This window comes from Vitis riparia, chromosome 18 (assembly GCF_004353265.1).
Source record: "Vitis riparia cultivar Riparia Gloire de Montpellier isolate 1030 chromosome 18, EGFV_Vit.rip_1.0, whole genome shotgun sequence".
Lineage (NCBI taxonomy): Eukaryota > Viridiplantae > Streptophyta > Magnoliopsida > Vitales > Vitaceae > Vitis > Vitis riparia.
Genome location: NC_048448.1, coordinates 23373195 through 23387352, shown reverse-complemented (window position 1 = coordinate 23387352; position 14158 = coordinate 23373195). Strand labels below are relative to the sequence as shown.

General features: G+C 30.6%; 1 protein-coding gene across 2 annotated transcripts; it reads right to left on the bottom strand.

Annotated features, from left to right (window-relative positions):
* Positions 1–4346: 4346 nt before the first annotated feature.
* Positions 4347–8797, bottom strand: LOC117905337 (tryptophan aminotransferase-related protein 3-like). 2 transcript variants are annotated; one of them, XM_034818246.1, is made up of 5 exons: positions 8182–8796; positions 5905–6199; positions 5524–5816; positions 5124–5404; positions 4347–4761 (listed from the first exon to the last, which is right to left on the bottom strand). In XM_034818246.1, the coding sequence occupies exons 1-5, from the start codon at positions 8469–8471 to the stop codon at positions 4541–4543; spliced, it is 1380 nt and encodes a 459-aa protein (XP_034674137.1). In that variant the 5' UTR covers positions 8472–8796; the 3' UTR covers positions 4347–4540. The 2 variants fall into 2 exon arrangements, with proteins under 2 accessions (XP_034674137.1, XP_034674138.1); XM_034818247.1 differs by having other exon boundaries at positions 4646–4786; positions 8182–8797.
* Positions 8798–14158: the final 5361 nt, after the last annotated feature.

Below are 14158 nucleotides of genomic sequence, written 5' to 3'. Positions count from 1 at the left end.
TGTGCATTGTGGTTCCGATTTTATGGGAAAGACATGTTAGGACTTTACCTATAAAAGCATAAGTCTCCCTCAATTTCAACAAAGAAAACTTTTCTAAGAGTTCTCTCATTCTCCTATTATGTTACAGAGAGCATTTCCTTGAGTGTTTGTTTCTACTATTAGAGCCTTGCAACTTCTGACCTCCTACTTTTAGAGCCTTGATGCAGTCAGAGCCAACATCCATATTCTTCTCATTTGCATTTCACTGCATGCAACCATTTCTTCTCATTTGTAGTACACCCTGATTCCATCATTATTGTAGTAGTTGCATTCACTTGTGTTCGATTTGTTGTTGCACCTATTTAGAAGGTCATTTCATAATACCGAGTTGTACGAATCTTGCCTACTAAGTGTACTTAAGGCAAGGTTCTATTAGTTGTTGTATCTTAGAGGTAGACTGTTGGTTCCCTAATGGAGTTTGTCTTTGGGGAGGACAGATCTATTTTAAGGATAGTGCATTGTCACGCCTTAGTTGACATAATTCGATGAGTGTTATGTTTTCCCTTTTTGATTTTTGTTTGCTTGTTTTGGGCTAGGTTAGATTCACTATTTTAGAGTCTTTTGCTTGTCTCACATAGGAAAAAAAGAAACATAAACACCTTTAGTGGGTATATTAACTAACCCACTTTTCTTAGCCTAATGGGCTTATGGAGAGGTGTGGGGAAGCCTCGCGCACGAAAGGGGCATAAGCCCATTTTAGTGGAATTTCAGGCCAAAAACCCTTAATGCACGTCACGTCCGCACACACATCTTGTGCATGGGGGTTCTTCCCTTATACGTATGCGTGCGAGTTATTTTAATTTTTTCTTTAATTTCTATTTGACTTAGTCTTTTAGTTGGGCTAAGTCTTTAGAGTGGGCCATTCCTTCCGAGATACTAAGAAGCCAGTTTTGGAGTTTTAGTTTGTGCATTGTGGTTCTGATTTTATAGGAAAGACCCATTGGGACTCTACCTATAAAAACAGACCTCTCCTTTTGTTTTAACATAAAGAAATTTTCTGAGAGTTCTCTCATTCTCCTACTATGTTATAGAGAGCATTTCCTTGAGTGTTCATTTTTGCTATAAGAGCCTTATGGCTTCTGACTTCATACTTTCAAAGTCTTGTTGTAGTCAAAGTTAGCATCCATTTTTTTTTTCTCATTTTCATTTCACTATTTGTAACCATCTCTTCCTATTTGCAATATACCTTGATTCCATCACTATTACAACAGTTGCATTCACTTATGTTAGATTTTTTAGTACACCCGTCTAGAGGGCCATTTCATAATACCGAGTTATATGACTCTCGCCTACCAAGTGCACTTAAGGTGAGGTTTTATTGACTGTTATATCTTGGAGGTAGACCACTAGTTCCCTAGTGCATTGAGCTCATTTTTGAGGAAAAAGGATTTATTTTAAGGACAATGCATTGTCACGCCTCAATCAACATAATCCAATAAGTGTTTTGTTTTCCTTTTTTGATTCATGTTTGTTTATTTTGGCCTAGGTCAGATTCACTATTTTAATATATTCTCGATACAACAAAAAACACACAACTAGCTTTTCTTGGTCGAGCTTTGGTTCGATTAGTTGACGAGTCATTGGGCAATTAATATATAATAGGTGATCGTTGGCCCTTTCTGAGGTTCTACCAAACCTCAATCAAGAAAGGGGTTGTCTTGACTGAGAAAGGGTTTGCCTTGACCATAAATGCACACTTTTGGAAGAGAGAATTTTTTTGTCACCCTGAATCGGACCTTGACTAGGAAAGGCTAACTAGTTGAATTGATTCCCTACCCATTGAGTCGGTTTAGTCCCCCCTTGATTGGTTAGACTCTTTTTGGCTTAAAACTTACCTTTTTTCGTTCCAAAAACTTTCTAACACATAGGCAACATTTTTTATTACCTCTATAGGTTAAATTAAGATAATTTTGTCAAGGTTTTTGAACTTATATTCGAATTTAGATAAAATGTGATCTTTAAAGCTTAGTTTGAGAAAAAAAAATCGAGTATGAAAATGATGCATAAATGGGTAAAAATCCTAAGTGCACCTAAAGTATTCATCTTACATTGAGTTCTTAAACTTGAATGGTCTTTATGCACCCTTGACTATGCTTTCTTTGGATTATTTTAAAGTGTTCATGCCTTTTCTTTTAATTTTCTCGATTAATACTTGAAACTTAACTTGATTTATAACCATTAGTATATTTACTATGATTTGCTATCATCAAAATATATGTAGGAGATATTTACTATGATTTGCTATCATCAAAATATACATAGGAGACTCCTTGGGTAACATTATGTATTTTAAAATTATTTAGTATTTATATGAAAAAGAAAAATAAATGAAACGAGTTTAAAAAAGTATGTAAAAATAATTTATTAAGTTTAAATCTATTTTCACTTTTTCCATTTTACCATTCCCTCTATTTTTTATAGCATCCCTATCTTGAATTTAGGGATATTTATGTAATTTGAAAATTTTAAAAGATTTACCTTGAATTTAGAAATATTTATGTGATTTGAAAATTTATATTCATTTAATTCAAATTGAAATTTAAAAAGATCTACTTGAACTTGAATTTAGGGATATATTTATATGATTTGGAAATTTTAAAAAAGAGAAAAGATAAGTGAGGTATTTTTTATCCCTATAACCATCCGCTATCTTTATCTTGTTTCCTACATTATCAAAAATTAAAAAAATAAAATAGAGAAAAAAACAAAAAACAAAAACAAAACATAAAGGTCTCCCAAGAACTTTGATTAGAAGAGTTAGAAATGAAGAATCTTTTTTTTGTATTTATTTCATTCTAAAATTTAAGGTAAGTTATTCATATGTTATTTCTTTTTGGGATTCTTCTCTTTATTAATTATGAAACTAGTAGGAGAAAAATATACCAAGGTAAGTCCCCCAACTCAACGAAGACAATTGTGACAACTGGAGTATCAAGATGAAGACTTTGCTTTGTTTACATGATGTATGGAAAGTCGTAAAGAAAGGCTACAAAGAGTCAAGATGAAACCACTTTATCCCCAAATCAAATTATTTTTTTTGAAATATGTGAAGAAGTGGGATAACAAAACTCTCACCATCATCTATCAAGTAATGGATAAAGGTATTTTTTGAGAAGATTTCAAGTGTAACCACCTCCAAGAAAGTCTTAAGAGATATTACACATACACACAAGGGAATTGAAAAGGTACAAAGAATTAATCTTCAAACTCTTAGAGGAGAATTTGAAGGTTTGAATATGAAAGAATCATAATCAATCTTCCATTATTTTTCTAGAACATTCACTAGAGTGAATTTATTAAAAAGGAATGAGAAGGGTTTAAATGATACTCGTATGATTGAAAGAATAATTCAATCTCTAGATTTAGAGGTTGATTATATTGTTGTTGCCATTGAAGAATCTAAAAATTTAGATTTTGTGAACATTGGTCAACTTATAATGAAATCATTGCAAGTTCATGGATAGAGATTAAAAATAAAAAACTAAGAAAAATTAAAACAAATTCTTAAAACAAAAACTTACATTAAAAAAGAATGAAACAAACTTTTATGAAAGAAGTCATAATAATCATGGTTATCGACATGGTCATGGGCATGGTGGTGGAAGTGGTGAAGTGGCCAAGATGATAGGGGAAGAAGTAGTTTCAATTATCAAATAATAAAAGAAAAAACTAAACTTACATTACTCAAGAGGGTGTGGAAGAATGACACATGGAAACTAAAATCCCTTCCAAAAGGGCAAAAGGCAATTGGAGTAAGATAAGTGTATAATGGAAAGAAGAAGGCAAAATGGGAAATAGAGATAGAAAGCAAGATGAATGGCTAAGGCTTATAAGCCGAACCAAGGCATCCACTATATATCTAAATAAGAAATCGTCAATTGCATTATCAAAAGAATCCAATTTTTCATGACCGAAGCAAACACATTGATACAAGACATCAATTTATTTGAGGGAATATTATAAAGAAAGAGATGGAATTAAATTTTGCAAAATCTCAAACTCAAATTATAGAAATTTTTACCAAGCCTCTCAAGCTCAAAGATTGACTTTAGAAGATTAAGGATGTTATTTGGAGTCACAAATAAGTTTAAGAGGGCATGTTAGAAAGTTAAACTTGACTTAGAAACTTTCTAAATATTAGAATTAGATATAGTTTTTAAAAGTTAAAGGGGAATATTTTATTTTAGTTTTTATTTTTGAGTTATCAAATGTTAAAAGGTTTTTATATTTTATCATTAGGAGTTAAGTGTGAGTATCTATAAATAAGATATCAGTTGATTATGTACTATTTGAATAAAAGAGAGTAGTGGAATACAATAAACTTCTAATTCTACCCATTTTCCAACAATGACATCATGTTCAATTTTTATGTAATTGATTTATTAATGTGTTAGTGATTTGAGAGGCATAAAATCCAGAAATGTAGTTGCTCTACAAGTTAAGAAGATAAATTATGCATTCACATATGAGCTTATGATCAACTGATTGTTGATTCCACTCTTCACATAGTACTTCTGGCATGCGTGTCATCTTTCTCAGCCACTAGCTTTTTTATTTGGTGCAGCAGCATATCAAAGTCATCTTGGGTCTTGAGGAGGCTGAGCCGAACATAGCTACTCGCAGTACCAAACAAAGTACCCTCACGCCCAATGATGCCAGCCTTTTTGAGGGCTCTGTAACAGTCTTTATCCTCCTCTCGCTCACACCTCAACCATGCATAAGCTGCCATGAGTACAAAATTGTGATGCTGCAAGTTAATTTCAAAATTTTGGTGTTGAGCTCTTTAGCTTTTGGATACCAACTTACAGCTCTATTTGGTTGTTGTGGAGGTTAGGAGAAATTGAAGAGGAAAAAGAATCTCAGGGTATGTTTGGAAGCCGTTTTAAAAAACAACCTTTTGTCCTTAAAAACATGAAACAAGGTGTTTTCTGATAACATATTTTAGCTGTTTTATAAGAACTCTTTCAAAAAATAATTACAGAAATATAGAGAATGTTTGAAAGTAAAACACCATGATAAAAGCTATTTTTAAAAAATATTGAAAAATATAGAAATGAGTTCAAATTTTCATATGGAGAAATCACCTGGAGAAGCAGCTCTGACTGTTTGGAAGAAGGTACAGTATTGTGGCGCAATGTCCTGGATAGAGAAGCGTTTGGACACTGATAAGGCACTGCTCAGTTTTTCCCAGCGGTTCTTCATTGTTGCGTGACCAAACTCAAATATTTCCCTTCCACTCCCTTCCATGACTACTTTCAGAAGTTTATAGGCTCTTAACTGAGCATCCCGGGAAATACCTAAGCAATTCAGTTTTACATAAGTTGACATTCTTTGGTACACAGCTTCATCCTTTGTCAGTGCCCATCTGTACAGGAATAGCAATGTTACTACTCTTCTTGTTAGATATGTTGCTGCTGAAAAATATTTATGCACGACATTATGGACAAGTTAACTGCATAATTAGATCGTTGGAATGGTTATTACCCGAATCTAGTGCCTGCATGACCAGTAAGCTTAGAAAGAGTAAATACCATGACGTCTTCATCTGCGGGAGCTGGAATTCCTGTAAAGTGAGGCCAATAATAGGCATGATCATGAATGGCCTTCACATATGGGCCTTGAAGAACTGCTTTATTCAGCTGTCCATCTGGATTATTGGGGGCAGTCACAAATTCGATGAGATTTGAGGTACTATCTGAGTTGTTCTCCCACAAGTATGCGTCCCCTTCAAACTGAAAATCCTTTGATCTAAAGAAGTCTGTTTGTAGTTGGTAAACCTATATGAAATTCTTCAATTAAGCAATTCATATAATTGATAGTATCTCAGAAATGGAATGTGAATGGAATTGAGGTAGCAGGACAAACCGGGTAAAAAGGGAAGGCTGCAACAACTTTAGCTGGGGCTGATGAATTGTCTGGTGAAAGGGCATACACTGCAGCATTGAGGAGTTGGGTTGAGCCAGCGCCAAAGACGATGAACCTTCCTTGTGTGACTGCATTTCCAACAGCAGTGTGTAGTTTTCGGATCTGGTTTTCGAGGACTTGTGAGATTAAAGACTGGTTGTTGAATGCATAGCTCATTCGATGCCACCCTGCTACCAGCATTGCACTGCTAGCTGCATTCTGCATCCAGAAGGGTTCTAAGAATAGGGGATCCCCTCTACACAGTTCAAAAAGAATGAGTAAACATATAGTGATACATTAGCACTACTGATTGAAAGAAAAGCAGTGGAAAAAAAATGGAGCAATATGAGATTAAGAGTCCTGCTTTAGTTACTCAAAAAGTATCCTCAATGAGGTGTTGCCATGTATATAATTCGGTCCAAAATTCTTTTTCTCATATTTGCAAATGACTATATCATATTTACTAAGGCCTCTAGCTCAAATGGGGTTCTAATTTGTTTATTTTATTTTATTTTTTATTTTTTTTAATATCAATAGGATTCAACCAACTGTTGTGTCATGTTGGGTTAACTTATGAAAGTTTTTAGTTCAAAATTTTAAAATATTTAAAGGGTCATGAAGAAGAAATTAAGGGAAGTACTAGGTATTCCCCTTTCCAATGGAATAAAACAATATCTTGGTTGCTCCATTGTGCAAGGTAGGATAAAAATTAATTTTTTAAAATTACTCTTAAATCTTAAGGTAAAAAAAAAAACAGCTTTTTGGAAAGCTTGTTTTCTATCAAGAGTTGGAAAAATAGTTATAATCAAGGTTAATTTAGCTAACTACCTTCTCATTTATGAATTATTTCTCTCTTCATGTATGAATTGTTTTAAAATTGTAAAAGTAGTTATAATACTAAAGATTTGGATAGAATCAATAGAAATTTCTTTTGATTGCCAAATGTAGGATCTAATGAATTTAAAAAGATGTTTGTAGGCCTAAATTTGAAGGAGACTTAGGAATTAGGATGGATGAGATGTTAATAAAGCTACAATTACTAAGTTATAACGGAGAATTATCATGTATAATGAGAGCATCAAGTAGCAGCATAAATACAACAAAAAAATTGATTTAAGTCAATCAAAATTGATCATATTGGTTTTGCTTTCAATAATCATAAATGTCTTTTTGGTTTAAAATTTTGGAAAATAGACTTTTTCTAATACTTTTTTATTATCTAAAATGAGTCTCATAGAAAGTACATGTGCAAGTGAGAGACCAATAAAAATAGAAGGAAAATGGAAGAAAATAAAAAAAATGGAAAAATAAATAAACGGGAAGTTTAAACTAAATAATGTTTTATAACATTTTTCTAATGGAATTCTCAAATAAAGAACTTAAAAAAAATAGAATTCTCTTCACGTGGAGAATAAAGAACTTTAAAACACATATATTTTTAATATTTTTATATAAATTGTATTATACTTTATTTTTAAAATAAAAGAGTGTAAAGCACTCCTTGGATATTGTTTTCCAAAATGATAAAATAATTTTAATTTTTAAAAATATTTGACAAATTTTAAATGAAACTAACTTTTTCATAACTTGTTTTGAATATAAGTCAATTTTTTTGAAAATATTTTCAGTAGTTTTTTTAAATATATATTTTTTTTTACCACATTTTAAAATAAGTTCCTTTACTTCTTTTTTCTACGGAAGATGTTGGCTAATTGTCATGCCTTGGAAAAAACAAAAACAGTAGAGGTGTCTTGTCTGCTGCCGAAGAACAGCGTTCGCCCACTGGATTTTTCACAACCAAGATTATCTTTCTAGTCGAGAAATTAACCCCTGTCTTACCATGAGAAATTAACCTCTGGTCTTATCATTTTCTCCTTATCCTTTGGGCCCTACAGTGGCGATAGTTTTCTTTGTAGACTACGATGCCACACAAATCTATGGGTAGAAAATCTCATCTCAACCTCCTTGGATCGTACCATCCCATCCCTCTCCAAAGAAAATCAAAAATATAAAATTCAATATTCCATAACAGAATGATTAATCACAAACCAATGGTATTTTCTTCTACTTGTATATCTTGGGTCCCTCAGATTCTCTTGATAAAGGGATCAAACTTTCATTAGCAAGAATGGATTTCCTTGATTTTAGCCTTTTTTTTTTGGTAATCTTATGATATCAAGGAAGAAAAACAAAAACACATGTAGTAAAAACTTAAGAAACAGACAGAGAGACATTTACCCGTCAACATCTGCAATACAATCAGGTGAGAATTGAGAGCAATCAGGACCTTCAAAGCAGGAGTTGCACTCACACACAGGGCTTCCATCCACAACCAAGCCATCCAAGTATGCTCTTCCATGGCCGGAGCATGCCACTGCTGCTGCTGCTTCTCCTTCTTCTGCTGCTTTTCTGCTCCAACTCAGCTCCCACTTCCCACCCACATGCATATGGTTACTCACAAGCAACAAGTTGAGGATTAAAGAACACAATAAACACACAACACATAAGAAGATTTGGATCTTAGCCATGATTTTTTTAATGGAGGGTAGACCTTGGTTTTTTAAGGGAGAGAAGACGAAATGGTTAATGAATGTTGGAGGTGGGTAATACTGGAACAATTAAGGAATTCTGGATAAAGAGATTGGATGGAGTGAGAGAAAGGAAACTTTGGGAGAGATGAAGAAGGAAATAAGATACATATGCTTATTATATATATGTTTTCCAGCTACAAAAGATCATTCGATTATTTACACAGGAGGGGAATGCAGATCATTTTGCAACAGTCAGAAGGCAAAAATGGAGGAAACAAAAGGGGAAAGTGAAAGAATCGAGGCAAAGAGAGAGAGAGAGAGAGAGAGAGAGAGAGACTCAAATATAAAGTATAAAATTGAGGGTGTTGAGCCATTTTCATGATGTCTTTCGAGACTGTCGTTGGTTGGTCCACACACCCTCCTCAAATAGTCAAATATAAAGTATAAAGTTGAGGGTGTTGTGCCATTATCATGATGCCTGAGACTGTCCTTGGTTGGTCCACACACCCTCCTTTGTACGTAAGCAGTGCTGGATAGTGGGTTCAGGGCCAACTGCTTCCTGAAACCGTAAATAAATTAATGTAATGCTTCCAAAATTAGATGTACATTATAAATTAATAATTTATATATTATTTAAATTTAAAAATAATTATAATGAGTGAAATATATAAATAATTAAAATTTGTAAAAGATTTCGTCTTTCTATTTTTAATATTAATCATGATAAGCATGAACACTTTAGCTTAATGATTTATATTGAATGCATATTAAAGGTTTATGTGTTAGCACATGTTAAGTGTTCTGAAGGGGGCTATAGCAAGTCAACTGTGTCGGTGATCCTTGGGGAATGTGAGGAGAAAAAAAAAAAAAAAGAGAATTGTGTTTTCACTTCAATCGAGTTTGATAATCGAGTACAATGATATGAGATGGTAATAGACATAAATATCTATTTGGCTCATTTTTATTTTTATTTTATCACTCTTTACGAGTCTCTATTAACACATTCTCTCTTATTTAATCATTTTTGGATTTTTCATTGGTTTTTTTAAACTCTTTTATTAATCAACATTATTTTATATTTTTAAATTATAAATAAAAAATTTATATTGATGATTTAAAAACTATTTTAAATAATACTTTCTAAAAATGTTAATTTAAATAAATAAAAATTATCTTTTATATTTTAGAAGTAAATAATTTAATAATTAAAACACTATTTAAATAAATATATTCACTATTTTATTTTCTTTTATACCAAAAAGTATTTTAAAGTTTTCTTTTTCCTATTATAAAATAAAAAGTTCAATTTTTTTTTTTAATTTTCTTCCTTTCTTATTTTAATAACTTTTTTGAACATAACTTTTAGTAATAAGTTGTATGAAATGTTGCAAATTTGTTTAATAAGAATTTTTTTTAATGATTTGAATTAATTGAAAATTTATCAAAATAAGAAAAAGAAAAAGAAAGAAATAGGATGGATGAAGAGTTTTTATTTTAAATATACAATTCAAATGTTTTCGTATGACTTAATTTTAGAAGTGAATTATATCTATATATAGTAGATATTGAATTTTTCTTAAATAAAAATGTTAAAAGTTATATTTACTCATTTTAAATGAAAACAAGAAGTTAAAAATTATATAGATTGTGTTTGAATTTGGTTTAAAAATATTTTTCTAGTTTTTATTTTTAAAAATAAATTTTATTTTCTATATGGTCTCTTTTTTAAAATACGTTTAATTAAAAAGCGAAAACTATTTTTAAAAATGAAATTGAAAACTTTGTTTAGTACTATTTTTTCATATGAAAATAATAAAAAGACTCCAAAAAGTTTGACCTTAAGTCATATATTTTATTTAACTCCTATATGGAAATTTCAATACTTTCTACACTAATGATGTTTGGAGAAAAAACTTTGACCCTAAGTCATCCGTCATTTGCTCAACCAAACTATTGAAAACATGATTAATACACCTACGTGAACACATAACTTAGAGGGATATGAAATTTGTGTCACTGTATAAAGGTATTACACTAACTGTATAATGAAAATGCACTAAGTGTACAAGGGTGTATAAGGCTACCCTTTGTGAAAGATTTCAATCGATTATGAACCACTCCATTTTATTTTCCTTGTTACCCATATATTGTATACTCATGTCATACACTTTATTTAACTTTCACATAAAAATTTCAATACTTTCCCTAGTAATGATGTTTAAGGAAAAAAAAATTGACTCTAAGTCATTCAATATTTTCTCAATCAAACAATTAGAAACATGGTTAACACACTGTAGACCCTAAAATTTGTCCAAATTTTATTTTTACATTAATTTTGAACCCAATTTTGTACTTAGATTTTAAATTTCGATTATATGTGATATTTTTTTTACCCACTCACCCTTTAATTCTTCATTTTTATTATTTTTTTAAATTGTTTTACTTTTATTTTTATTTATTATTATTATTATATTATATTATATTTTATATTTTATTTTCTCTCTCATCTCTCCTCTTTTCTCTCTCTTCCTCTTTCTCTCTCTCCTACCTACTCTCACCTACCCCCATTCCTCCCATATCATGGGGACATGCTCCCCTCACATTTTTCCATGATTTCCTTTTTTCTATTTTATTTCTCTTATTCCTACCCATTTTCTCGGCTTCCCATTTGGCCCCTCCATTTCTTCAACCTCTCTTAGGGCTGGTAGCTGGACGACCTCACCCGGACCTTCATTTTCCCAATTTCTAGATTTCTTCTCCCTTACCACCCCCCAACTTCGATTCCCAACTGTGCTTCCCCATTTCCCCACTTCATTTTTTCATTTTTTTCCCTCCCCTACAACACACATGGACGACCGACCCCCATTTCTTTTCCATTTTATTTTCTCCTACAGCTCGTCCCAATGCCCACATCCCCACCCAACTCCATCATCACTACCGGTGGCGTGATGTCGGCACCATTTCCGGCGCCCCTCCATCATCATTTTCTCCATTTTTCTTCCTCCCATTTTTATTATTTATTTATCCTTTTTTTTTAATTTCATTTTTGTTTCCCAAAAACCCATCAACCCTCACTGTCGGTAGATCATTGGCTAGTCGTAGTAGGCGGTTGACCCCTTGTTGGTCGGCGACCCCCTCCCATTTTCTTCCATTCCCTTACTTTCCCATCCCACTCATTTTCTATTATTATTATTATTATTATTATTATTATTATTTTTATTATTATTATTATTATTATTATTTTCCTTTGATTTTAATAGTAATTATTGTTTGTGAATTTTGGATTGTTGAATTAATATGAAATTTGAGTTAATTTGTTGTTGGTAAATTAATATGAATTTTGGGCTAATTTATTGTTGGTGAATTAATTTGAAATTTGTTAATTTGGATTAGATTAGTTGATAATTTATATAGTTGTACTTATTTGAATTATTTGATTTAGATATGATATATTATTATGGTATAGTTGGGATGTAGGCTTGTATATTAAACTACGTTGATTTTGGTTGTGGATTTAAGTTTGCATATTAAATTAGGCTTAGATTATGAGATATTAAATTTAGACCTAATGAGATTTATTTTAATTTATCATGTTTTGGGTTTGATTAATTGAGTTTATATTTTGACTATTAATTTGGAAATTTTATATTAGGGCCTAGGACATGTGAGATATTTTTGTTGTGTTATATTTGCTAATTTGGGCCCACTTTTAATTGATGAAATTTGTTGGACTAATTTGAAATTTGAATTTGACATATTTTTGTTTTTGCATGAGCACGAATTTATGACACGTGCAATTCTGTTGGTTGAGTACGAATTTATGACACGTGGAGCACGAAATTTCATGGAAGAAAGTGAGATTGAAAAAGCTGTAGGAAGACATTGAGCTTGTTGTAAGTTTATTTGGGTACATATTTTATTTCCCACTTTTATTTGGTTTTGTTTTTATTAGTTCTGTAAATTTTTATTTGTATATGTTTATTTGTTGTGTACAGAATTGGATATTGAACAAATCAAATTTTTTTTAAAAAAATAAGTGGAATAATTCAGTAAATATGTTTTAATGAAATAATAATTTTAAAATATTCTTCTTAATAAAAGGAAGTTTTTTATTATTAATAAAAATTCAGAAAAATGTTTTTAGAAAATCCAAAAAAAATTGCTTTAAATAGAATTTGAAAAATTGTTTTTAATAATGATTGTCCAAAATTTTCTTTATTTAATAAAATTGTCCAAATTTTTTTTTGTAAATAAAGTTGTCCCACAAATTAATTTTTAATAAAATTGTCCAAAAAAATATTTTTTTTAAAAGAATTATTTTTCTTTAGTTAAAATGAGATTAAAAGTATTTTTTAGAAATAGAGGATTTTTTTATTTATTTTTATTTTTTTAATTAAAATTTCTTTTGCAAATAATGTTATGTCTTTTTAAGTAATTTGTATAAATCACTTTTCTTAAATGAAAACAAATTGAAATACTTTTATAAATAAAATTGTAAAAATTCATTATTTTATAGTAAAAGTAAGTAAAAATAATTTTTGTACCCAAATTGAAATTTTGTAATAAATTCTTTTGATACAATAAGTGTAAATAATTTTTTTTTTGAAAATTGAATACAAATGAACTTGAGAAACTAAATTGATTCTTTTTTGTAAATAAATAAATTGAAATCATTAATTTAAAATCATTTTTAATAAAATCCTTTGAAATTTCTTGAAAATTATTTATTTATATATATATATATATATATATTTAGTTCAATAAATCATTTTGCATAATTCTCTTATTGTTTATTTTGTGTATTTTTGTAATTAGATTTCATCATTATTTGTGTGTATATTGATTTTCACTATGACTTGTATTTACTCATTTGCTTGATTATTTTTCTTGGTATCCATAATTAATTAGTTAATTGCCACAATTCCCTTAATTTGTTTAGTAGAGATCGTATGTATATGGGCTTAGAGGGGTGCTACGGTTCACCATCGTACCTTCCCAATAGGTATCCTGACCCCTAGACCTAGACTTGGTTTTTCACAGACCTGTTATTCCTTTAGGAATTATACTTAGGGTTTTTCTTTCTTATTTTGTTTTTTTCCTTAAAAAATAAAATAAAAATAAGTGGCGACTCCAAGTTTTTTTTAAAAAAAATGAAAATTTCACCAATTAAATAAAAAAACTAGTCATGCCGTCGAGTGGGAAGGCACATGAAAAATGCGGGGTCCATAAAATGGCGACTCCACTAGGGATGTATAAGAGGGTCAAACTTGAACTTGAGTTAAGGGAAATGTGGCGTTTGATTGGTCGATTAGTGGATACCCCTCTCTACATGTCTTTGTATGATTGGGAGTTGATTACACGTTGAGAACTTTGATATGTTTTTTTGTGATGCATGTTTGGTTCTTATTGTTCATTAGAGATGTTCACATGTTGATTATATTGATTGATTCTCTTACCTACTTTTGCATAGTGACTCTTCTTGTTGTATGATTATCTTACTTTCCTTGACATGTATATTTTCATTTTTGTATATCTCGTTCATATTGGTATGATTGATTATCTATATTGTATATTATCTTGTTTATCTCAATATATTGTTTATTCTTGTTATATACCTATCTTGATTATCATATTCTTGCCTAGCTTGTGTGTAGATATAAGTGATATACCTATTATTTGCATGA